At 45.2% G+C, this 25,800-nt stretch overlaps 3 protein-coding genes across 6 annotated transcripts; 2 read left to right on the top strand and 1 right to left on the bottom strand.

Moving 5' to 3' along the window:
* The first annotated feature begins 118 nt into the window (after positions 1–118).
* Positions 119–8,166, top strand: podxl2 (podocalyxin-like 2). 2 transcript variants are annotated; one of them, XM_068595170.1, is made up of 14 exons: positions 119–276; positions 1,979–2,352; positions 2,418–2,649; positions 2,785–2,864; positions 3,122–3,293; positions 3,383–3,571; positions 3,899–3,915; positions 3,952–4,128; positions 4,201–4,275; positions 4,495–4,651; positions 4,984–5,045; positions 5,178–5,357; positions 5,797–5,967; positions 7,062–8,166. In XM_068595170.1, the coding sequence occupies exons 1-14, from the start codon at positions 246–248 to the stop codon at positions 7,125–7,127; spliced, it is 1,983 nt and encodes a 660-aa protein (XP_068451271.1). In that variant the 5' UTR covers positions 119–245; the 3' UTR covers positions 7,128–8,166. The 2 variants fall into 2 exon arrangements, with proteins under 2 accessions (XP_068451271.1, XP_068451270.1); XM_068595169.1 differs by having other exon boundaries at positions 3,899–4,128.
* A 1,483-nt stretch (positions 8,167–9,649) lies between these two features.
* blcap (bladder cancer associated protein) lies at positions 9,650–11,071 on the top strand. The gene is made up of 2 exons (XM_068594316.1): positions 9,650–9,770; positions 10,499–11,071. The coding sequence occupies exon 2, from the start codon at positions 10,669–10,671 to the stop codon at positions 10,930–10,932; it is 264 nt and encodes an 87-aa protein (XP_068450417.1). The 5' UTR covers positions 9,650–9,770; positions 10,499–10,668; the 3' UTR covers positions 10,933–11,071.
* A 2,154-nt stretch (positions 11,072–13,225) lies between these two features.
* ripor3 (RIPOR family member 3) lies at positions 13,226–25,800 on the bottom strand. Of its 3 annotated transcripts, XM_068594403.1 has the most exons (25): positions 25,717–25,800; positions 24,655–24,802; positions 23,683–23,838; positions 22,701–22,779; positions 22,587–22,610; positions 21,986–22,039; positions 21,721–21,870; positions 20,971–21,034; positions 20,791–20,834; positions 20,073–20,198; positions 19,707–19,852; positions 18,711–18,837; positions 18,474–18,616; positions 18,126–18,299; positions 17,994–18,051; positions 17,691–17,912; positions 17,437–17,579; positions 17,226–17,367; positions 17,017–17,143; positions 16,375–16,530; positions 15,945–16,109; positions 15,634–15,836; positions 15,253–15,336; positions 15,073–15,163; positions 13,226–14,164 (listed from the first exon to the last, which is right to left on the bottom strand). In XM_068594403.1, exons 2-25 carry the CDS (start codon positions 24,750–24,752, stop codon positions 14,064–14,066), a joined length of 2,877 nt encoding a protein of 958 aa, XP_068450504.1. In that variant the 5' UTR covers positions 24,753–24,802; positions 25,717–25,800; the 3' UTR covers positions 13,226–14,063. The 3 variants fall into 3 exon arrangements, with proteins under 3 accessions (XP_068450504.1, XP_068450502.1, XP_068450503.1); XM_068594401.1 differs by lacking the exons at positions 21,721–21,870; positions 21,986–22,039; positions 22,587–22,610; ... (2 more) ...; positions 24,655–24,802; positions 25,717–25,800 and having other exon boundaries at positions 18,474–18,619; positions 20,971–21,045; XM_068594402.1 differs by lacking the exons at positions 21,721–21,870; positions 21,986–22,039; positions 22,587–22,610; ... (2 more) ...; positions 24,655–24,802; positions 25,717–25,800 and having other exon boundaries at positions 17,994–18,045; positions 18,474–18,619; positions 20,971–21,045.

The following is a 25,800-nucleotide window of genomic DNA, read 5'->3' as shown; positions in this document are numbered from 1 at the left end:
ACAGAGACAGCGACACTCAACGGCCAGCGGGGGAACGACACCCTGCAGCTGCAGCCAGGCGGCCGAGTCCAGCGACGCTGCGGCGGATCAGAGCCTGTTTGTGTGTCTCTCACTCTGCCTGTCTCTGTGTATCTCTGCCCGGACCCCAGCGAGCCCGCACGCCGCAGACTGCGTCATCCTCTCGGCCTCCGCTGACATCCAGAGACCGTGAGAGAGGAGGAGGAAGAGGAGGCGCTGCCGCAGACATGCCGGGCCTGCTCTTCATCACACTGACCGGTGAGTTTCATTTCATCCGGACAACATGAATATGTTCATTTATTATTATTATTATTATTATTATTATTATTACTATTATTGTCAATCAGGAAGGAAACGCGATGAGATGCAGGATCACTGCTGAAGATACACGCACGCATGCACACACGCACACACACAAACTCTGCAGTGTCACACGCACACACACTCACACTGCGGTATCTCGCACACACACACACACTCACTCTCTGCAGTGTCTCACACTGCAGTGTCACACACACACACTCTGCAGTGTCACACACAGCTGATGATAATAACTTAATCAGTAACTTCATTGTAATTAGGAGCATCAGCAGTTATACATTGTCATGGATTTTATATATATATATATATATATATATATATATATATATATATATATATACTCCAGGGACACTTTCTCCTCCCAGTCTGTGATGTGGAGTATACGCACTCACCGAAGACCTAGGTCTGAAACCACGGCCCACCACTGATATTATCTATTAAAGATTATACTGTGTGTGTGTGTGTGTGTGTGTGTGTATATGTGTGTATATATATATATATATATATATATATATATATATATATATATATATATATATATATATATATATATATGCACCTGTCTTCCACCTGCCAAAGATATACTCCAATCCTCCACTCCTGTGGGAAACATTGCTAGATGTCTGAACAGGTTTATGATCATTAAGATTACTAAACATTAACATAACTGCTCAATGTGTTTCCTGAGGTTGGATGGGGAGTTTTTGAATGCCAGTCGCTAGCTAACATCCTGGCATCATGGGAACTCCACACATGTGCTCGCTAGCTAACATCCTGGCATCATGGGAACTCCACACATGTGCTCGCTAGCTAACATCCTGGCATCATGGGAATTCCACACATGTAGTCGCTAGCTAGCTAGCGTCCTGGATTCATTGGGCACTCTACTCATGTAGTTGCTAGATAGCTAGCATCCTGGCATCATTGGAACTCTACTTGTGTAGTCACTAGCTAGCTAGCATCCTGGCATCATGGGGATTCTACTCATGTAGTTGCTAGCTAGCTAGCATCCTGGCATCACAGGGAACTCTGCTCATGTAGTTGTTTGCTAGCTAGTATCTTGCCATAACTGGAAACACTACTCATGTAGTCTCTTGCTAGCGAGCATCCTGGCATCAATGGTAGTCGCTCAGTACCAGCGAGTTTTCGGCTGCTTCTAGAGCTTCGTGAGCAGGGCTTACATCCTCGCTGGCGTCCATGTGGCGGCTGGCTTCTGGACAGTGGGACGCTGTTTCTTTAAGTTGTTTGTGGTGCCATCATGGCCACCGTCTGGGAACTCAAATGAAGAGTGATGCGTTCATAAAAACGCTGCTTCCTGCGTGTACTTTACGGGGGTTAAACCGGGTCTCTATGAGCATCGCCCCACTGGGCCGGGACTCCACCGTAGAAGAGCCAGTCGTCAGTGAACGCTGCACAGATTTCCTTCTTTACGATCGCCAAAATAATTTGATTAGTTAATAAAAAAGGGCCTTAAACACAATGTATTCCAATTCACAGCTGCTTTCTTTTTTATGGGTCGAGAGAATAATGTGAACATTGTCAGTGACCTGTTTCCATTCATATTTATTTAATCTTTTTGCTTCATTTGACATTTGATCCGTTTTCTCATGAAACCTCTGAACTCTGTTTTCTCCTGAAGTTCTTCTTTCCGGCCGCGATGCCTTCAGGTTGGGTTCGTCCCGGCGTCTCGCCCCCCTCGGGCCTTCGTTGGACCGCCTCCTCCAGGACAAAGGCCCCGTCCGGCCTCACTTCATCCAGGAAGTAGTCAGAACCAAACGCCACTCAGTCCAGGAGTTAGTTCGAGCCCAGCCTCATCTGGTTCACGACATGGGCCGACCGGAGGTCCACGAAACATCCAATTCCCAGGCCCAGATGGACTCCTCCCATGGCCAGGACGTAGCCAGGACCCACTCCGCAGACCAGGAAGTAGGCAGGACCCACCCTGTGGACCAGGAAGTAGCCAGGACCCGCCCCGCTGTGGAGGAAAACCTGGGAGTCGAGGACGAGATGGAGGTGAGTTCAAGGTCCCGTGTGAGCAGCGGGTTCTGTGGCTGACTCGTGGTGTTCCTCCGTTACAGCGGATGATCCATCTGGTGGGAAGCTACAACGACCCGGAGACAGAGCTGCTCGCCTCCACCGAGACCTCTGGCTTCTATGGAACGGACATGGAGGACAGAGACAGAGGAGAGGAAGGAGGAGAGGAGCGGGAGAGGAGAGGGGGCGAGGAGGAGGAGGAGGAGAGAAGAGGAGGAGAGGAAGAAGCTACGGATGATGACTCCCACACAAGCCCAGATCTGGATGCTCTGATCGGTTAGTAGAAATGACCTGAACCTGATGACATCACAAGACTTATTTTTCTCCTCCTCCTCTTCTGCTGTCAGAACCTCCTAACAACAAGAGGAGGTGTGTTAACGGGTTCCTGACGTCCTCCTTCTCGTCTCACAGGCTACAGTCCATCTGAAACCTCCAGCTCCAACCAGACCGGCCTCTCCCCAGCTGAGGGGCTGGATCCTGGGCTACAGGAGGTGAGGACAGCATATATATATATATATATATATATATATATATATATATATATATATATAGTAAATATTGTATATATAAAATGTGAACATATACTGCGAATTAACCACTCGGACGCTACAGTAATTCGGCCAATTGGGGCATTTCTGTAATTTAGTCCAATTAGTTTTTGTTTAAACGTTATTTACAAAAATATAAATCCTGAATAAAAGGAATCCTTACAATATCAATAGGCAACCTAATGATGGTATCTCTGTAGGCCGGTGCGGTGGAGCCGCGGGGGGAGGAGGGCCTCCAGTCTTCCGCCACTTCGCCTCCTGCTGGAGAAGGAGGCGCTGCAGGAACCTCGTCCCCCGAGACCGGCAGAGGAACCTCGTCCGCGGCGACCAGCACAGGAACCGACTTCGGGCTCCCGGGGAGCTTCACCAGAGGTACGTTCCCCTCCGCCGCCTGCGAGAGGATGACGAGGTGACGAAGAGCGCTGCTCTGCTTCAGTTCCACCTCTGGTTCGTCTCTCCAGGTGTTGCAGAGGAGGAGGCCGAGAGGGTCGAGGAAGAGGAGGAAGAAGAGGAAGAGGCAGGTCTGGCACACAGAGGCTTATTTACCCAGAATCCCACAGTAGCAGAGGGGGGTGTGGCCCCCAGCAGGGAGCCCCTTCAGCCCAGTGTGGAGGAAGAGGAGCTGCAGGAGGAAGAACACAGGTTCAAAGGTGGGAAGTGTTCCTCCAACATCAGAAGCTGGGCCCTCATGGGTATATATATATATATATATATATATATATATTTATATATTTATATGTATATATATATATTTATATATATATATTTATATATATATATATATATATATTTATATATATTTATATATTTATATATATATATATATATATTTATATATATATATATTTATATATATATATATATATTTATATATATATATATATATATATATATATATATATATTTATATATACATATATATATATATTTATATATACATATATACAAACACTTTGGTTCTGTGTCCTCCCTCTCAGGGGTCAGACCGCATGGCAGGGAGGAGGAGGAAGAGGAAGAGGAGGAGGAGGAGGAGGAGGAGGAAGAAGAGGAGGGAACCAGAGTGAGTCACATGGTCCCGCCCACCACGGACCCCCCACCCAGTGGCAGCTTCACCAAACCGTCCTGGGATTGGCTGGAGAAGACCACACCCCTGCAGACCCCGAGGTCAGAGGTCAGGGGAGGAGGAGTCCCAGAGGAGGTGCAGCAGGTACTATAGCGGCTCCGTCTGCGCGGACATTAATGAATGAATTCATGTTCACGGTTGGAAACTGCTCTCCAGGTGATGTGCGTCGACTGGAGCATGCTGTCTGAGCGAGGGTACGTCGTCCTGAACACCACGGAGAACCTCAGCTGTGTGAGTACTTCATGTATAAGTACACTACTGTAGTTCACAGGGTACGTGCTCCTGAATTCCTTTTAATATTCCATTGCTGTCTCTCTTGTAACAACGAAAGTACTCTTGTGCGCAGCGCTACTGTACTACATCTCTCTCTCTCTCTCTTTCTCTCTGTGTGTGTGTGTGTGTGTGTGTGTGTGTGTGTATGTGTGTGTGTGTGTGTGTGTGTGTGTGTAGGAGGAGTTCCGTGTGGATCAGGGCGTGCGGCTGTTGAAGGTCATCGAGCAAGTGTTTGCTCGGAGGATGAACAGCCCTGAAGGATCATGGGAAGTTTACCTCAGCAAGCCGACACACCAGCAGCACCAACTGCTGATGAACGTGGTGTCTGAGCACGGTACGCACGCACACGCACGCACACACGCACGCACGCACGCACGCACACACATACACATGCAAACACACACACACACACGCACACGCACACACATGCAAACACACACACACACACACACACACACACTCTCTCATCTGGATCCTCACTTTCAGGGAATCAACCTGAACATTAGAAGGGAGGTCTTTTATGATGGCCTTGTTCCCTTGTTTCCTTGTTCCCTTCTCTAGAGGAACACAGGAGTAGACAGGAGCGACTTTGTTTACATGCTGACTCTCACTCGTAAACACGGAGACAAGAGGACACTGTGAACTTTGACCCGTGTTGTCTTCCAGGAGTCATCGCCACCACGGAGGTGCTGAGCATGCTGGGAGAGATCCGGAGGATGCTGGGTCAGGTAGGTTGTCTCCAGACACACCACGTGTCTTCAGACGTGTCTCCAGATCAAACGAACCTGCAGCACAGACAGTACGTATGGCAAGTAAAAATGTGTGTGTGTGCGTGTGTGTGTGTGTGTGTGTCCGTTCAGGTGGGCATACAGAACTACAGCCCCCCCAGCAGCTGCACGTCTCGTCCCAGTCCGACGCGCAGCGACTACGGAAAGCTGTTTGTGGTTCTGGTGATCATCGGCTCCGTCTGCATGGTCATCATCACCTCCGGGGTCGTCTACATCTGCTGGCAGAGACGTCCGCCCGGCAACAAGACCACGGTGACTGCTATACAACCAGGAGCCGCCCCCTGGTGGTCACTAGAGAGAATGCAGCTTTAACACATGACGCGTAGACTTCTATACAACCAGAGGCGTTGCCCACTGGTTTATTTGTCATGTGACTTAAATTTCTTACATACTTTCACTTGTGGTACTTTAAACATATTTGGATGCTGATCCTTTTGTATTGAAGAATGCAGTATTTGTACACTGCAGTGATACATTTCTTTCAACAGTTAAATCTAAATACTTTTACGGTATTTGACTTCCAGACGGTAGAAATTCATAAATACATTATTTTCACATATTGATTCTGGTTAAATTTGAATCTGAATGTTTTGACTTGATATGATCGAGATGCGTATCTGAATATTTATGTTTCACATTATCTTTATTGCGTCGATAAGATTTAACACTTTACGTTACTTTATTTTTTCAGTTTCGTGGCGAGGAACTTCGCTTTGTGGAGAACAGTTGCCACGACAACCCCACGCTGGACGTGACCAACGACAACCAGCCCGAGACGCGAGAGAAGAAGCCGAGCACCAATGGTTTGGCGGGAGGAGGAGGACAGGGAGGAGGAGAAGGGGAGGAGTGCAGTCGCTGGAAGGTGATTGGATGACTCTTTATGTTCAATTACATTACATTTATTTTGTAGAGCCCAAAATCATAAACTTTCCTCAGAGGGCTTTATAGTTTGTCCTCATACGACCTCCTCTGACCTCTGACCCTCACATCCTCTGACCTTCACATCAGAACAGGAACAACTCCCATAAAGACATGCATCATGTTTCTCTACGTGAAGTGTGGATCATGTCGTGTAAATTACATGTAAATCTGATGTCGTTTGGCTGATTTCGTTTTGCCAGTAGGTGGCAGTATGACATCCAAACATTTGTTCATGTACATGTCCTGGACCGGCATTCTGCACGAGGAGCTTTGGGCAGATTGTATGATGCACATTGGAGTTACATCATATTTCTATAACATAGCGAACGCACAAAATGGGTGTGTCCTTGAGTCCACGCCACGTCAAGGCCGTTGATCGAAAACTCACAAATATCACAACTTAAGCTCACAAGGGTCCTCAGATCATCCTTGACCAGAGTTGATGTTGATCGTGTGAATATTCTAGGACGAGTTTGTAAAAGTACAAACGCTGAAACGGCGATAAATGACAAAAAAGTCCCAATTGGCCGAATTACTGTAGCGCCCCCTAGCGTTTAAACTGCATGAACATTGTGTGGTATGTTACAGGATGCAATGTGCACATATGCTGCAAGTTTTGAGAGATTAGGCCAAATAGTTTGGATGTTATAAATATTGAAAGACAAGCCACGCCCCTAAGATGTTCATTGGTCCATATCTCCTTAAAACAAAGGGTTATCAAAACACTTTTGATTAACTCTTGATGATACAGCTCCATGCACGATGCACAGCGAGTTTGATATGAATCGGACTAAGCGCGTAGGGGAAAATGCCAAAAATGCGTTTTTCACTCAATTCAAAATGGCGGAACATTTTGGTAGATGGAGTTTATGAGTCTGAGAGTCTTTTCTGTAGATCGGGTGGAGATGAACCAGGACTAGGGACCTAATAGAACCAGGATCAGGGTCCAAATACAACTATTGGATAAAGATTCTGGTGTCCTTCTCAGCGGTCCACAACCTGTTTCAACTTTCTCTCCTTCTTTCGCCTCTTCAGGTGTTCGTCAATCAAGCAGCAACGGAGGAGGAAGAAGAGGAGGAGGAGCAGGACACACATCTCTGATGGACGAAGTGGAAGAGGAGACGGGCTGTGAAGGTCTCCACTAGACCGATGAGAGGCGGAGCCTAGAAGGAGGAGGAAAAGAAGAAGAATGTGGTGGTACAGGAAACAGAGGAGGAAGAGGAGGAGTCCTGGAGACTGGTGAAGCTGCATGATGTCGGAGCTGAAGACGAGTTCAGCCTCTTCCTCCTGCAGCGTGTGAATGTAGAGCAGAAAAGTCACGACATCATGTGACTGAACAGCAGCAGACTGGGTACTCTGAATGTAACTCAGTACATTTTCTCAAGCATTGGTTGATCTGAAAGTTAGAAGTGAATGTACAAATATCATCATCACTGCAGATAAACTCCCAACAGTGTATAAGTATTCCTCTGTGGTCATCAGTGATGATGCGATAACTTACAACATACCAATGTTACGCTTTTTCTTCATCACTGTACTTTTGCTTGAGTGATACTTTGAATGTAAGTATTTTTGGAGCATTTCTCATCATTTCACTTCTTTCACCACTGGAAGAGACTCAAAGTGTAATGAATAATATCCTGAGTCACGTGACTCCTCTGAGCGTCTCCTCGTGAAAAGCTGCATCGCGTTGAACGCATAGAGGATGTTTCCCGCTCGCTCTGCAGCTGTCACCTGATGCTGCGTTTGCCTCGTGTGCTTTTACTAGTGTTGGAATGGCTGCGGTCGCTCCGGGCCGACTCTTGAAGCAATGACTCATGGGCAACGTTTAGAAGCATGAAGTCACCAGAGAGTGAGGTCATCAAACCCAAGTCCAAGTCTGTGATGTGTTCATAGAAAGGGATTTGTCTGAGTCGCTTCAATCAAGTCATACGTACATGTCCGAGTCAATACGTCCATGTCCGAGTCAATACGTCCATGTCCGAGTCAATACAATAATGTCTGTGTCAATACGTTCATGTCCGAGTCAATACGTTCATGTCCGAGCAATACGTTCATGTCTGTGTCAATACATCATGTCCGAGTCAATATGTTCACGTCCGAGTCAATACGAGTGAGGGGTGTGGCCGGGGGGGGGGGGGGGGGGTTCAGGCACTCACAGAGCAAAGGGCCATGAGTCATAATGGAACCCAGGTCCCTGCAGGTAGACCCGCCTGCTGTTACAGGTTGTGTTGCCCGTCTGCATTTCGTCAAGATGTTGCCTCTGCTCTCTGCTCCCCTGCAGCGTTCAGGGCGTCACGGTCAGCTGTTCAGGAGTCAGGGTTAGCGTCAAGGCTCAGAGCCAATCAGCATGCGGCGCTCACCTGTAAACTAAACGTCCTGAACGAGCGCTTGTGTTGCTTTTTGTTAGAAAGCCGCTGAGCGCTTCACTCTCTTCTGCTTTCAGAGTCTCAGCCGCACGCTCGTTAGCGGTGATGCTAGTGCACGTCAATGCGCTTTGAGTTGTCGCAACAGGACCAGAGGATAACAACGCTAGTGTTAACCAGATGTTGGTTTATTCTCCAGAATGTTTGTGTTTACGTTTTGATCTCCTTCGCGGCCGCCAGGAGTTAAATGAGAGAAATAAAGTTTGGACAAAATGTGATTTATTTGTCATTTCTGGCTTCTTCGTTTCTTACACACAAACACACAGACATAGACACACACACAACAGAGACACAAACAGACACACTTTAAGAAAGGCTTAAAGAAGGGTGACAGTCATGTACTCTATTTTAATATTCTTGTAACTTCTTCATGAAACTTTTGCATCTCTACTCAGAACTATTGAGAAGAGCATGAGAACATTTACAGATTACTGTGAGAAGTATTCAGTACTAAATTGTATATGAAAAAATCCACGTTTACAATACAAGTCAAATGATGTGATGGCTAAAGTACCTGGATATACTATATCTTTCATGATAACGCAGTAGTGTTCCAGGTCGTAGTACTTTCATAAAAACGCAGTACTGTTCCAGGTCGCAGTACTTTCATGATAACCCAGTACTATCATGACAACGCAGTACTTTCATAAAAACGCAGTACTGTTCCAGGTCGCAGTACCTTCATGATAACGCAGTACTTTTATAATAACGCAGTAGTGTTCCAGGTTGCAGTACTTTCATGATAACGCAGTAGGCCTACTTTCATAATAACGCAGCAGTGTTCCAGGTCGCAGTACCTTTATGATAACGCAGTACTTTCATAATAACGCAGTAGTGTTTCAGATCGCAGTACTTTCATTATAACGCAGTAGTGTTCCTGGTCGCAGTACTTCCATGATAACGCAGTACTTTCATAATAACGCAGTAGTGTTTCAGGTCGCAGTACTTTCATAATAACGCAGTAGTGTTCCGGGTCACTATCATGACAACGCAGTAGTATTCCAGGTCGCAGTACTTTCATAATAACGCAGTAGTGTTCCAGGTCGTAGTACTTTCATGATAACGTAGTACTTTCATGATAACGCAGTAGTGTTCCGGGTAGCAGTACTTTCATGATAACGCAGTACTTTCATGATAACGCATGTTCCGGGTCCGCAGTGCTGGAGGAAGTGACATGTGTTCAGGCAGCGCGCCGGCCGCCTCAGCTTTGCACCAGGGGTCCTTCGAGCTGCCTGCTTGTTGGCTATTTAGCTATCCAGCATGCTACGTGCGCAGTCAGTGCTGAAGGAACACGAGCCCAAAACATGAAACATGTCAGGTGAGTTAACTCTACCTACAAACACATGACGAAGCAGAGCACGAGCCCACCGAGGCGCGAGGCTCTGTGAGCGAGGTGACGTCACAGACACGTTTAAGCACCTTTGTACTGGAGGCTAGGCTAAGCTAGGCTAGCGTGCTGTTCTTTGGTCTGTTGGTGGTTTATGGTAAAACGGGCTGTAAATAAGAGCTTCTAAAGGTAAAACAGACTGTAAATAAGAGCTTCTAAAGGTTAAACAGACTGTAAATAAGAGCTTCTAAAGGTTAAACAGACTGTAAATAAGAGCTTCCAAAGGTAAAACAGACTGTAAATAAGAGCTTCCAAAGGTAAAACAGACTGTAAATAAGAGCTTCCAAAGGTAAAACAGACTGTAAATAAGAGCTTCTAAAGGTTAAACAGACTGTAAATAAGAGCTTGCAAAGGTAAAACAGACTGTAAATAAGAGCTTCTAAAGGTGAAAAGGACTATAAATAAGAGCTTTTAAAGGTAAAACAGACTGTAAATAAGAGCTTCCAAAGGTAAAACAGACTGTAAATAAGAGCTTCCAAAGGTAAAACAGACTGTAAATAAGAGCTTCTAAAGGTGAAAAGGACTATAAATAAGAGCTTCTAAAGGTAAAACAGACTGTAAATAAGAGCTTCTAAAGGTAAAACAGACTGTAAATAAGAGCTTTTAAAGGTGAAACAGGCCCCATAACAGTCCCTTTGTGTCCTCTCTTTCCTCTGCAGTCTCCAGGGATGACCTGACAACAGCGACCTCTGACCTCTCCTCCGTCGCCCCAGCGCTGCCAAGTAGGACGACCCTTCCACATTTCACCGTCCGCTAAGGCCGGCTTCCCCTTGCAGAGACCCGACCCGCCAGAGCCCTCAGAGCCCTTCGCTCCCTCAGCCCAGGCGCCATGTATTGCCTCCAGTGGCTGCTTCCTGTGCTGCTCATCCCCAAACCGCTGAACCCGGCACTGTGGTTCAACCACTCCATGTTCATGGGCTTCTACCTGCTCAGCTTCCTGCTGGAGAGGAAGCCCTGCACCATCTGCGCCTTGGTCTTCCTCGCCGCCCTCTTCCTCATTTGCTACAGCTGCTGGGGCAACTGCTTCCTGTACCACTGCCAGGACGCCGCGCTGCCAGACGCCGCCCACGACCCGGCCATCGTCGGGACCTAGGGGTTAAAAATACGTTGGGGGGTTAGGCTTTGCTAGAGGATAACATGCTGTAAGGGGACAACAGCTGCACTTGTGGGGGGCTGAGGGCTTGGTGTCGAGGCTTTAGGGGGTTATTGGCCTTTGGGGGGGTTATTGGCCTTTGGAGGGGTTATGGGCCTCTGGGGGGGGTTATGGGCCTTTGCGGGGTTATGGGCCTTTAGGGGGTTATGGGGCAGGAAGTGACAAGAGACCCTCTAACAGTAAACACATGCCCTCGTCTCCCCGGTCCAGTGTTCTGGTTCCTCTCTCTTCTTGGTCCAGTGTTCTGGTTATTTTCTCTCCTCGGTCTAGTGTTCTGGTTCTTCTCTCTCCTCGGTCCAGTGTTCTGGTTCTTCTCTCTCCTCGGTCCAGTGTTCTGATTTCTCTCCCCCCGGTCCAGTGTTCTGGTTCCTCTCTCCCGGTCCAGTGTTCTGGTTCCTCTCTCGCCCTCCTTCACCTCCAGCGTTCCTGGGAGCATTTCCTCCTCAAACGGCCAAATTTCATCCCCGCTGAGAGCTTCTCTGGCGGCCATGTTTGTTTCTCCGTGTTGTTGACAGACTTTGTTCGCCAGCGAGTGTTCCAGAATAGTTGAGGGGCGTTTAGGCTCCTCTCCCGAGGGGACACAGACAATCATTGATGATGCTGTGAATAACCCCTCCCCCTCCTCAGAGTGAACGGTCCTCCTCACAATCTGAACTGGTCTCTTCGTCTTTGATGGTTTTTGTTAGTTTGTTTTTCTCACGCATGGGTTGTTGTTGTCTTTTCTTTTTCAAGCATTAAGTTCACAAACATTTTAAGTGTGTGTGTGTGTGTGTGTGAGAGAGAGTGTGCGTGCGCAATGCTCACTGCTGCATTATTGCGTTGGTTTTAATTTAAATAAAGTTTTTTTTCTCAACATGGCAAACTGAGTCTTATTTCAAAACTAAGTTTTTTGTTGGAAATTTAAGTTATTTAAAGACTTTGATATGATTGATAGTCATATTGACACAGTGAATATTAATTAATAATATCAATAAACTACATGTGCAGCGTTAAAGTGCCAATCATGCATTAACTGTGTGTTGTTTTGCAGTGGGCGGGGCTTATCACTGCACACGTGTCCTGCACTTCAAAATCTCTCCAGACGGCGTAGTTCAGACCTTGGCGTCTCATGGCTGTCCAGTCCGGCCCGTGTGAGGTCAATCAAACATGACCAATAAATAACATGACGTCATTAATGAAATACAACCACACTGCTTTTACTTTGAAGTGGTTTATGTACATGCTTTTACTTTGAAGTGGTTTATGTAAATGCTTTTACTTTGAAGTGGTTTATGTACGTGTGCTCGCTTCTGTAGCCTGACCAACAGGCAGTGTTGACGACTTGCAGACTTTAGCCTGACGTGAAAGCACGTATTGTTCTGTAGTTTCTGTTCTCAGCGAGCGGCGGTGCTGCCGCGAGCCGCTCCGCCTCACAAAGAGAAACACAGGCGGTCAGGCTCTCAGGAGCCATGTCCAGACTGAACATTAATGGTTTCTCAAAGCTCCTGACTCTGATCCACTATTGCAGAGCACTTTAAGTCAGCATCACTTCTGGATCTTTACTCTTCTCTCAAAGAGGAGAACTTTCCTCACATCACAAGATGTTCAGTGCACTTGTTCAAGCCAACACAGACTGGACTTTTATCACTGAGGAAGAAAAACTGAATTGAACTGAAAACATGAAAAGAAGCACTTATTGCTTTTGTATAAAGTGAATCTATTGCTGGTCTTTAACATACATCTTTAATGTAAGCAACAGACTGAACATGGACAAAGGAGTGGCTTGTCCCTCACAGGGACCCTTACTACTGAACACACTGTTTATGTTGTTCCCTGATAAAATATTAATGTTTCTTCTGGTACCTGTTCATAAAAAATAAAACAGATCTATAAACTATATATGTATGTTAACTTGCTGTTCTCATAACATTACTTTAAAAAAAAAAGCTGCAATAAACTAGTTTTTACTTTATTATTCACATAGTGAATAATATATAATAATATACATAGTGACTCTCCATACTTTAACATAGATACATTTTAAAACGTTAACAGTCTGCAGTTTATTTGCCCAATTGGGTTTTTTGATAGCTAGCACTTTTCATGTAATCATTGTAAAAGTTTAGAAACATTTTTGGACATTTCCAGAGTTTACAATGTGTGTGTATGGAGCAGAATGTTCAGCGCTGAGTGAAGAGCCAACTGACCGAGAGGCAGTGACACAAACTGGAAAAAACTGGAAAAAACAACATACTTTGTTTTTAGTCCCACAATGTTCAACCCTAACCCTTTCTGTGGTGAGAGGATGAATACACAATAATGTTGTATTTAGTCTTTGCATGGTCTAAGTCACACACACACACACACACACACACACACACACACACACACACACACAGGTTTTATACTAATACACTTATTTGGTTGTTGACTTTAAATGATGAAACCAAACAAAACACCGAAAACATTTTAGACTAAACAAAACAAAGACAATGAACTGATGAAAATACCAGCGAGCTACAGAACAGCTGAAGTGGTGTCACATGGATGAATGTGTGACGTCACCTCTTGGACTCTTTCAGAGTGTTTTCTACTTTATTATAGTCCAGATCCTGAGGGATGTGACCCACGACCCTCCGGAGTCTTGAACGCCACACAGGAGGAGCTCTGTTATTATTAATATTATTATTATTATTCCAAAGCTGAGAAAAAAACAGTCAGTAGAAACCTGTTGTTTGTGAGTTCTTGGTCCCTCAGGGTTCAATGTTCATTAAACACTTCTGATATGATGTATAACAATCAGACATTTCTCAATGAAGCACCATGGAGACCAAAGTGAGTCGTGGTAATAGTTTCGCAGCTGCTCGAGGCGTCAAACTCCTCCCCCTTGATGCTGAACTCAACAAAGTCAAGTGTCCGGAGAAGTCTCTTCTCATTGGCCGAAGCTTCGAGTCTTCTTCCTCGTCTGTCATGACGCTCTGTTCCTGTCAGTCAGGATTACTGACATGAACACCTGGTTCATGTCTTCAGACGCGGTTGAGGTCCAGACCTGGTTCATGTCTTTAGACCTGGTTGAGGTCCAGACCTGGTTCCTACAGGAAGGTAGTCTCAGTCTCTTGGTTCTGGTAGACCTCCTCCTGCATCTCAGTGAACAGCTGGTCCGGGATCTGGAAGACTAGCTGGTTCTCTGGACCTGCACATAGTATGTTAAAGATACAAGATTATACTATATATACAGTGTGTATTATCTAATGAAGATTATACTGTATATACACTGTATATTATCTAATGAAGAGTATACTACATATATATATATATATATATATATATATATATATATATATATATATATATATATATATATATATATATATATATATACATATACATATATATATATATATACACTGTATATTATCTAATGAAGAGTATACTACATATATATATATATATATATATATATATATATATATATATATATATATATACATATACATATATATATATATATATACAGTGTATATTATCTAATGAAGATTATACTATAGAAGGGGGGTCGGCACTGGTAGATGAAGCGGCTTGGTGGGTCGGTCCATGCACATTGCGTCATATTGGTGGAGCGGCTCCGCGGGTCGGGTGTTAACACACTGTATGTCATGACTGTATGAACGCGCCGTGTAATGAGTGTGTCAGTGTGTCCGTGTGACAGAAACACCAGGGACACTTTTTCCTCCCAGTCTGTGATGTGGAGTATACGGCACTCACTGAAGGCCTAGGTCTGAAACCACGGCCCACCACTGATATTATCTATTATATATATATATATATATATATATATATATATATATATATATATATATATATATATATATATATATATATATATATATACGTATATACATTATATAGTTTGTGTTTTACCCTGTCTTGTGGTGTCGTTATATATATATATATATATATATATATATATATATATATATATACGTTTTTGTGAATGTTACAGGATGCAATGTGCACATATGCTGCAAATTAACCACTAGGGGGTGCTAATTCGGCCAATTGGGGCATTTTATGTCATTTTGTCTAATATGATGAACGTACCTAAATAGAGGAGCGTTTCTCTGGCGGCGCTGCAAACATCTTCATCTGCTGATCGCCGCAAGTCTGTTATGAGGTCCATGCTCTCTGTGGCCTACACACACACAAACACACACACACGATAGTTGATATTTCTGTGATTGTCTCTGTGTGTACATGTGCGTGTGTCTGTTGTGAGCTCACCTTGAGGCATTTAAGAGCCAGACAGGAGCCATGTTGGATCTGAACATCAGTGCTTTTCAAACTCTCCGTGTAGTAAACCAGGGCCTGGTGGAGGAAGAGGAGGAGGAGGATGTCAACAGGGTGAATCGGGACATGCAGTTCCTGCATTTGACCACAGGGTGGCACATGGAGTTCAAAGGCATAAAGGTAAGTGCTGCTAATGGGAACAGGTGTGTGTGGATTGAAGCACAATAGTTTGTGTTTTACCCTGTCTTGTGGTGTCGTTACATTAACATGCATACCTGTTAAACTAATCTGTTAACCTAGTAAACATTAACATGACCGTTAGCATGTTAACGCATGCTAACCTGTTACCCTAGTAAACGTTAGCATGCTGGGTACCTGGCTCCTGAAGGCCCTGCAGCCTGCAGCCCTGTACAGACAGCTGGCTGCAGCTTTGCAGACTCTGTGGTTGGAGTCGACCTGCAGGGCAGCCAGAGTCTGCAGCGTGCCTCTCAGTGGGAGGAGCGCCGTGATGCTCCGCCCCCTCATCTTATTTAGAGCACGCCTCCTTTTGGGGCTCCTCAAGGCTGACAGGATGTACTCTGAAACAGACAATCAATAGATTATAATTGCCAGTTCTATGACTCATTCATTTAATTAGGTATATATATATATATATATATGTGCATGTTTAAAGATGGAGCACCGACCTTCCCTGGACACGCGTGCGACGTGCTCCTCCAGCTCCTGGAGGCTCCAACGCTTCAGAAACACTGACAGCTGGAAGATGGTCACTCTCTCTGGGCTGCAGACCGGACGAGAGCTGGGCACCGAGCGGGAAGAGGTCTGGAGCTGCTGCAGGAGCTGAGAGGACACTGAGGAGGAGCAGGAGGAGTTCAGGAGGAGGAGGAAGAGTTCAGGAGATGAGAGAATTTAACTTCTTCAACCTGCTGAGTTTATTTATTCTCTCCTATTCAGTTTGAACAACATGTAAATATAAATATAAACTTCTTACATGAATGACCACTAAGAACATTCATGTAAATACATTCAAAATCCTGTACCTGTGTCCACCTGTGCCTGTGTCCACCTGTGCCTGTGTCCACCTGTCATAAGTCCTGTACCTGTTTCCACCTGTACCTGCGTCTGCCTGGTCGGCCTCCATCTTGTGGGCGAAGCGTTCCCTCAGCGTCCGGCAGAACTGACTCGCGGCGCAGCAGAACGGAGCGGCGCTGTCCACCACGCACTCGTCCCAGAACAGCAGCACCTCCCTCGTCCTTTGGGTCTCTGGGATGACTGAAGGCGAAGAGGACGAAGAGCTCTGTTTAGGGACATGGCCACCACTCCTTTTCACTGAGCAGAGCCTGAACGCATCATAATGTAACTGAGTAGAGCCTGAACGCATCATAATATAACCAAGCAGAATCTGAATATTATCATTTACCTTTAGCCAGTACTCATGTTCACTGAGCAGTGCCTGAACGCATCATGATAATGTTATCTGAAGTGATGCTAATGTTACTAGCTCTTCTCCTGTTGGTCTTAACACTGATAGGTTGTTTTTTAAAGTTACATGATCAGAGATCAGAGACCAGAGGATTCTATTAGTCACATGATGACTAACATGTTCAACTGGAAACTGGAGGAGGAAACTTTATTCAAACCGTGATGGTTAACATTCAGAAGTGTGGCCTCACTTTTCTAAATTCATGGAACTACTTTGAAATGGAACATTGTGTAAATGAAAATCAGTGCAGTGGTTGTGGAGCGCTGGTCCCTCACCGTCTGCAGCAGAGACGCTGCGCTTCTCCAGCAGCAAGCAGCTGATGCTCTGCAGGACTTCAGCCTGGAGGCTCATCTCCTGCAGCAGCTCCGCCCTGGAGGGGCTGAAGTCGGTGGTCCTGATCGTCTGAGGAGACGTTGTGCGTGTTGGACGTTAGAAAGAGACACAAAGACGTGAAGACGGGGTCCATGAGGACGGAGCTCAGTACCTGCAGCAGGATGCAACACGTGTCCAGGTGAGTCTCGAGCGCCTGGTCCAGACCCCAATTCCCAGAGGTCAGCGTGGTGATGACCAACTCTTCCTCAGAAGGGGATTGGCCGAGTCTCCTCAGAGTGCTCTGCTGCAGAGAACTGGTGCAGACGGAGAGATGTTCAAAATACCAGAGTTATGCATTGATTATGTACCCGTGATCAACTCACCCACTGCCTTTCAGCCTCAGGCTGCCCGGACAGGAAGCATCATCGTCGTTGGAGTCATGTGACAGGAAGTCAAAGCTGCCCAGGACTTCTTCCACAGCGAGTGTCTCCTCTGAAGATGAGTCTCTCAGCAGAGAGAGGTTGTTCTGCGGGGGTGAAAGATGAAGTACAGGTGTGTGTGTACAGGTGTACAAGTACACACACTACCTTCAGGATGGTAGCCAGGTGTGTAAACTGTGTATAAGTACACGCAGTACCTTCAGGATGGTAGCCAGGTGCTGAACCTGCTGATCCAGGCCTCTCAGCTCCTTCTCAGAGCCGCTGTGGTTCCTCAATGTCTCCTCCAGTTCACTCATCAGGGCTCCCAGCCGGAGGGCGAGGGCCCCCCTCGGCTTCCCCGGGGCCGGGTGGGCGACTGCGGGGGAGGAGGAGCTTAAGCTCGGGGGCGGGGCAGAACACGACCGACATTCTGGAGAGTCCTGCGACAAAAAGGTGGGGAGATGAACTGATTCCAAACACACCAGATATCTCTTCCTGCGGGAGCCTCAGGTGCGTTGTACCTGAACCCGGAGGGCGTTCTGATCCGTGCTCTTTCTGAGAAGGTCAGGAGTCCTGGACCTGGGGGACAGACCCTCCATTAGCGAGCAGGTTACGACTACGGGAGGATTCTGCCTAATGAACAGCTGTTTCACCTCTCTGCTGGAGAGGGAGCGCCGCTCCCCCACGCCTCCTCCTCTTCGTCACTCCTCCTCCTCTCCTCCTGCTCCTCAGTGGACTCGCCCAGGACCTTGGACTTCTGGGTTTGGCTTTCCCTGGGACTGGTGCCCTGGCTGGGGCTGGAGAGGAAGCTGTGGGTCTGCCTGGGACTGGAGGAACAGCGTTGTTGTTGTTTACAGAGAGCCGGACTCTGGGACCCTGCAGGTCCGGCTCTCTGAACACTCATTCAAAGCAAACAATCTGAGGAAGGACTGAACGCTGCTCATTCAGACAGTACTCAACACTATCATTATGAACAGAACCGTCCCGTTAAAGCCTGATACCTGAAGGGGCTCTGAGTGCCGCGCGGTGGGTCGGCGGCGTGCGACGGGTCAGACAGGAAGCTGATCAGAGACACGCCTCCTCTGATTGGTCGACCTTTCAACACCAGAGATGAACTTCCTCTGTCCTGCAGCTCTCGCATCGACTGCTGAGGAGGAGGAGCCATGAGGATCAGGTGTGTGTGTGTGTGTGTGTGTGTGTGTGTGTGTGTGTGTGTGCGCATGCGTGTGTGTACTCACCATGTAGTACTTCTCCGTGAAGGATGGGGTACTCGGTGCCGTCCAGCTGTGAACTGAACCCATCCTGCTGGACACCGACTGTCTGCTGACGGACAGCGGCCTCATCCTATCAGAGCTGTCGAAGGGACTGCAGGTACAAATACACACATTCAGGGAGTAATGATGTCTAAAGGACTTGTCTCTGTTCTGGTCTTGTTGGACCTTAGTGCTGATAAAGGACTTGTCTCTGTTCTTGTTAGACCTTAGTGCTGATAAAGGACTTGTCTCTGTTCTGGTCTTGTTGGACCTTAGTGCTGATAAAGGACTTGTCTCTGTTCTTGTTAGACCTTAGTGCTGATAAAGGACTTGTCTCTGTTCTGGTCTTGTTGGACCTTAGTGTTGATAAAGGACTTGTCTCTGTTCTTGTTAGACCTTAGTGTTGATAAAGGACTTGTCTCTGTTCTTGTTAGACCTTAGTGTTGATAAAGGACTTGTCTCTGTTCTTGTTAGACCTTAGTGTTGATAAAGGACTTGTCTCTATTCTTGTCCTCTTAGACCTTAGTGCAGCATTTGACACCATTCACCCTGTCATCTTATTACAGAGACTAGACCAGTTGATTGGTGTTAAAGGTATAGCATTAAGCTGGTTTTAGTCATATTCATTAGATTGATCTCAGTTTGTATGTAAACAATGACGCCTCAATGAACACTGCCGTTAGTTATGGGGTTCCTCAAGGTTCTGTGCTTGGACCCATTGTATTCACCTTATGCTTCCTTTAGGCAATATTATTAAAAAATACTCCATAAATGTTTCACTGCTTTGCAGATGATACTCAACTATATCTGTCCATCCAGCCAGATGAAATCCACCAGGTTGCTGAACTTTAAGTGTGTCTTAAAGACATAAAAACCTGGATGACCTGTAACTTCCTGCTGTGACACACACAGAGACACACACAGTGACCTCCAGCAGTCACAGTGTGTGTGTCTGTCAATGTTGTGTGTGTGTGTGTGTACCTCCAGGTGACCTCCAGCAGCAGCTTCATGGTCCCCAGCTCCGTGACCTCCACCACCATCATCTGACTTCTCGGCAAGAAGAAGTCTGCGCTGGCACACGTTACCATGCCGACCAGCAGCCAACCCAGACCCTTCGCCTCCGTCACCTGACCGGAGACACGGTACAGTGTTTACGATGCAGTACAAATACATCAAAAAGTCTGATGTGTTCCAGTCCTTTACGTGAGTAAACTTTCAAACACCACAGTATATTCTGTGAGTATCTCTAAGGATTGTGGGTATTGTGTATGTATCTCTCGGCATTGTGGGTATTGTATGTGTATCTTTAGGCATTGTGGTTAATGTGTGTGTGTCTCGGTGTGTTACCTTAATCTCAAAGTTGTGGTGAATGTGTGGGAGGAAGACCATCTCCTCTTTGTCCCACGACTGCGTGTCGTCTGATTGGATCCTCCCTCTGGTTCTCCATCGCTGGCGGCCCAATCGCACCACCACCTGGTCATGTGACATCATCGAGACACGCCTTCAACACGTCACGCGCACACACACGCTCCCAGAACCCTGATTGTTGTTCTCAAGTGATGATGGTGATGAAAGGAGGCTCGCTCCATGGCATAACCCTCAGACACGCATGTTGAAGCTAGCATCACAGAAGCTTATAGTACCATAATACCCCACTAGAGAGATCATAGTACCATAATACCCCGGTAGAGAGATCATAGTACCATATTACTCCACTGAAGAGATCATAGTACCATATTACCCCGGTAGAGAGATCATAGTACCATATTACTCCACTAGAGAGATCATAGTACCATATTACCCCACTAGAGAGATCATAGTACCATATTACCCCACTAGAGAGATCATAGTACCATATTACTCCACTAGAGAGATCATAGTACCATAATACACCGGTAGAGAGATCATAGTACCATATTACCCCACTAGAGAGATCATAGTACCATATTACCCCACTAGAGAGATCATAGTACCATATTACCCCACTAGAGAGATCATAGTACTATATTACTCCACTAACTTAGTTTATTACAAAATAAACTGACTGAAAGATGATCTTCCTCACCTCGTACTGGTCTCCAGGACAGAGCCGAGCAAAACCAATCAGACCTGTTGGAACACATGTTAGATAGTTAGTGTGTGTGTGTGTGTGTGTGTGTGTGTGTGTGTGTGTGTGTGTGTGTGTGTGTGTGTGTGTGTGTGTGTGTGTGTGAGAGTATAGATGTGTGTGTATGTGTATGTTTACCCTTCATCTTGATGTGTAGCTCTCCCAGCAGGATTTCTAACTCTTCCTCCAAAACTGACATTTCCTGCAGAGAGAAACTTTATCGCTCAAACTAGCAATATATATATATATATATATATATATATATATATATATATATATATATATATATATATATATATATATATATATATATATATATATATATGTATATATTTACATATATATTTGACATATATATATATATATGTGTATATATATATATATATATATATATATATATATATATATATATATATATATATATATATATATATATATATATATATATATATAAAATGATAAGTGACATCACCATTTACCAGGGTCAAAAGGTCACTCAAGCTAGTTGAGCCGGTGAATGAATGAGTGAGTGAGTACCTGTACACTGAGCCGGTGAATGAATGAGTGAGTGAGTACCTGTACACTGAGCCGGTGAATGAATGACTGAGTGAGTACCTGTACACTGAGCCGGTGAATGAATGAATGAGTGAGTACCTGTACACTGAGCCGGTGAATGAATGAATGAGTGAGTACCTGTACACTGAGCCGGTGAATGAATGAGTGAGTGAGTACCTGTACACTGAGCCAGTGAATGAATGAATGAGTGAGTACCTGTACACTGAGCCGGTGAATGAATGAATGAGTGAGTACCTGTACACTGAGCCGGTGAATGAATGAATGAGTGAGTACCTGTACACTGAGCCGGTGAATGAATGAATGAGTGAGTACCTGCACACTGAGCCGGTGGCAGTGGCTCAGCTCCAGCAGACTGTCTCTGGAGGCTCTGGAGGACGGACACCCAGAGAACGCTGCCTTCATGTTCACTGCTCCCTGAAGGAGTCTCACCTGGACCAGGTAGGCCTCAGAGAGCTCCTCCACCTGGACACACACACACACACACACCTGAGACACACACCTGAGATACAAGCACACACACCTGAGACACAGACACACCTGGGACACACACACCTGACAGACACACACGTTGTGTTACCTTGCTGATCTGGAACTCTAGTCTCCGTATGTATCTCTCTAAGGCTCTGATCTCCTGTGAAGCACAAATACCATATTATTATATAGTTTATGATCTATATTACATATTATTATATAGTTTATGATCTATATTACATATTATTATATAGTTTATGATCTATATTACATATTATATCACGTTGATATTTTGGTGGGAATGACTTGATGAACAGAGAGAGCGGTTCAGGGAACAGGTGTGGGCATGAGGTGTAATCAGTCTGTGTTTGTGTCTCTCGCCGATATAAATGCTGTGCAACAGCAACACATGCGGGACTATTTTCTCTCAGCTACTGAAATACAATACACAACATTTGGTGGCTACAACTCTTTAGTGCTGAAACACAGCTTACTATTTACTTATTATTTATAATGTCGCAGGTAACCCTATTATTATAAACTGTTCAAGGGTGGTGCTAACAACACCCTAGTACCGTACCTAGTATGAGTACCTTATTGCTTAAATATCAGTATATTATGTTGTGTATTGATCGATGTGATAGATGGTTATATTAATAGATTACATCCTGAAAGCAGGTTTGACATTAAAACACTTTAAAGCTCACCTTCTCCAGATCATACAGGAAGGCCTGGAAATAGAGCAAGTGCATCATCATCATCACCATCACCATTACCATCATCATCTTCATCTTCATCATCTTCATCGTTCTCTTCCTCACCAGTCTAGAGTTTCTCTTGGTCTCCCTCTGCTGTGAAGACAGGAAGTCCATCTCAGCCTGGTGACCCTGCAGGTGTTCTCTGCAGAGGACGTTCATTCATTAGTTCATTCATTAGTTCATTTATTACTTCATTTATTAGTTAGTTAGTTAGTTAGTTAATTCATTTAACTCAGAACACTTCTTCTGCTCAATAAAACAAAGTTGAAGCTTTTTACTTTTGACTTCCACACTTGTTCCTGATGAAGCTCATGAACATCTTAAAGGAGTCACATGACGTGATCTTCATCGCTACAACAACCTAACCACACACACTTCATCCCCTATGAAGTATTAGTACACATCATAACCACCACGTCAAGTATCACTACACATCATAACCACCACGTAAATTATCACTACACATCATAACCACCACGTAAAGTATTAGTAGACATCATAACCACCACGCAATGTATTAGTAGACATCATAGCCACCACGTAAAGTATTAGTACACATCGTAGCCGCCACACTGAAGTATTAGTACACATCGTAGCAGTCACACAGAAGTATTAGTACACATCGTAGCCGCCACACTGAAGTATTAGTACACATTGTAGCGGACACACAGAAGTATTAGTACACATCATAACCAGCACACTGAAGTATTAGTACACGTTGTAGCCGCCACACTGAAGTATTAGTACACATTGTAGCCACCACGTTGAAGTATTAGTACACATTGTATCAGCCACACTGAAGTATTAGTACACATCGTAGCGGTCACACAGAACTATTAGTACACATCGTAGCCGCCACACTGAAGTATTAGTACACATTGTAGCGGACACACAGAAGTATTAGTACACATCATAACCAGCACACAGAAGTATTAGTACACATCATAACCAGCACACTGAAGTATTAGTACACATCATAACCAGCACACTGAAGTATTAGTACACATCGTAGCTGCCACACTGAAGGCCACTACAGGCGACATACTTGAGTCCTTTGCGCAGCGCCTTGAAGACTCGGTCCACCTCCTCCGGCTGCAGAGACCAGATAGCCCCGCCCCCTCTGCTGGGAGACAGGTGCATTCTGGGAGATTTACCTCCCGTCATGGCTTTGGATCGGAGAGAGTGACGACCAGAAGACGGCCTGAAAACAGAAAGAGAGTGTGTGTTTGTGTGTGTGTGTGTGTGTGTGTGTGTGTGTGTGTGTGTGTGTAGGATGGGAAACACACAGGAAGTGCATTCCTGTTGAAATCTGGTTCCCTCTCGGGGTTGACGGGCTACATCTGTGTCTCCTTCTTTCCTCTTTTAGAAATAACATCTGTAAGGTCTGTGGTGCGTTCACTGTCAAAAGGACGTCCGGGTTTCCTACACACAACATTCAGCTGCAAGCGCTTTCAATCCTAAGAGACTTTTTATTGTCCTCCAATATGAAGAACAACCTTAGTAGTGTTCAGCATAGTGCACTAAGTAGTGGGCTTAGTAGTGGGCTAAGTAGTGTACTTAGTAGTGTACTTATTAGTGGGCTTAGTAGTGTACTTAATAGTGTACTTAGTAGCGTACTACAGCATAGTGGATTTACTAGCATACAGCATAGTGTACTTAGTAATGGACTTAGTAGTGTCAAGCATAGTGTATTTAGTAGTGTAATACAGTGCAGTGTACTTAGTAGCATACTACAGCATAGTGTACTTAGTAGTGGGCTTAGTAGTGGACATAGTAGCGTACAGCATAGTGTACTTAGTAGTATACTTAGTAGTGGACTTCATAGTGTGCTTAGTCGTGGACTTAGTAGCGTTCAGCATAGTGGACTTAGTAGTGGACTTCATAGTGTACTTAGTAGTGTCCTACAGAGTAGTGCAATAAATAAAGTATACATCTCATCTATGGACTCTGCTCTGGAGCTTTGAGGAACCGGCTTCGTTATCTGCTCTCTCATTGGCTGTAGCAGCTTGTCACTCACCGATGTCGTCCAGTCAGAGAGCTGAACCCGGTGAAGGACCAGCTCCTGTGGACCAGATCTCCATCTGACGGAGAGACGAACCTCAGCTTCATCGACATCCTGAGAGACGGAGGGAATTACCACCATGAGGAGGATGAGAGACCTTTATCTGAAAGAAAGCATGTTTCATATTTTCCCAAATAATAACACAAAGCTTTGCCCAAAGCATAGACAAGAATCTAGTGTCTCAGTATGAAGAACATCGCCGTCATGTGACGTTCTCCTTTCAGTCAGAGCCGGCCCTGAATGTCTCACAGCTACTTTGCCTAAAATAATCATTATTTCTGGACGTTTACAGGCAGTGAAATAGATTATGTTAAAGTGCTCGGGTAATTGATGATCATTGAAGTTGATTTATTAGTGTTTCTGCTGAAGGAACCCAGAGAGCGGAGAGAGAACTTCTGAGAGTCAAAGCTACAAACTTCAACTCAACATTTACATATTCGTCTCTACATGATTTCAATGAAAGAACAGCTGTTAAAAAAGTAAACAACGTCTGGAATGTGACTCCAATGGGAGAGAGGCACATTCCTCCAGTGATGAAGGCATCAGGGTGTGTGTGTTAGGTGTGTGTGTCTGTCTGTCTGTGCGTGACTGTGCGTGCCTGTGCGTGCGTGCGTGTGTGTGTGTGTGTGTCTGGAGGAAAGCTGTTCAGGAGATCTGGGCTTTAAAAAATGGTCTTGACCTGCAAGTGATTTAAGGGTCCCATGAGGGGAAGAGGTGGGAGGTAGGGGTCTGTGTGAGTGTGTGTGTGTGTGTGTGTGTGTGTGTCTGTGTGTGTGTCTGTGTGTGTGGATGAAGTTGTGTTTGTACTGTCAAACACTGGACCAGCAGACCAGTTGATTAAACAAGTAAGTATATGAATATATATATATATATATATATATATATATATATATATATATATATATATATATATATATATATATATATATATAAAAATATATATATAAATATATATATAAGAGCGGACTAAGAGCTGGACTAAGACCCCTCACGGACCCTTCAGGTTCATTCACTCACCTGACTGAGAAGAACCGGCTGTTCCAACGTCACTGCAGCGAGTCCTGCTCAGAAAACGGCCTCATGTCCACCCCTATGTGTGTG

This window comes from Clinocottus analis, unplaced genomic scaffold (genome assembly GCF_023055335.1).
Source record: "Clinocottus analis isolate CAN_PGR_092001 unplaced genomic scaffold, fCliAna1.0.p SCAF_3, whole genome shotgun sequence".
Lineage (NCBI taxonomy): Eukaryota > Metazoa > Chordata > Actinopteri > Perciformes > Cottidae > Clinocottus > Clinocottus analis.
The sequence above is the reverse complement of the archived record's forward strand: the minus strand, read 5'-3'. Positions and strand labels throughout refer to the sequence as shown.

What these genes read in the sequence shown, in the direction of transcription:
- podxl2 (XM_068595169.1), top strand. Translation starts at nt 246, where the DNA reads ATGCCGGGCCTGCTCTTCATCACACTGACCG. An exon ending in CCCGGGGAGCTTCACCAGAG is followed by an intron (nt 3,294 to 3,382) that starts GTACGTTCCCCT and finishes TCGTCTCTCCAG; the next exon opens with GTGTTGCAGAGGAGGAGGCC. An exon ending in CGCCCGGCAACAAGACCACG is followed by an intron (nt 5,358 to 5,796) that starts GTGACTGCTATA and finishes TTATTTTTTCAG; the next exon opens with TTTCGTGGCGAGGAACTTCG.
- ripor3 (XM_068594403.1), bottom strand. Translation starts at nt 24,752, where the DNA reads ATGTCGATGAAGCTGAGGTTCGTCTCTCCGTCAGATGGAGATCTGGTC. An exon ending in ACCACAACTTTGAGATTAAG is followed by an intron (nt 19,853 to 20,072) that starts GTAACACACCGA and finishes GTCTCCGGTCAG; the next exon opens with GTGACGGAGGCGAAGGGTCT. An exon ending in AGAAACGCTCCTCTATTTAG is followed by an intron (nt 14,165 to 15,072) that starts GTACGTTCATCA and finishes TACTATGTGCAG; the next exon opens with GTCCAGAGAACCAGCTAGTC.
- blcap (XM_068594316.1), top strand. Translation starts at nt 10,669, where the DNA reads ATGTATTGCCTCCAGTGGCTGCTTCCTGTGCTGCTCATCCCCAAACCG.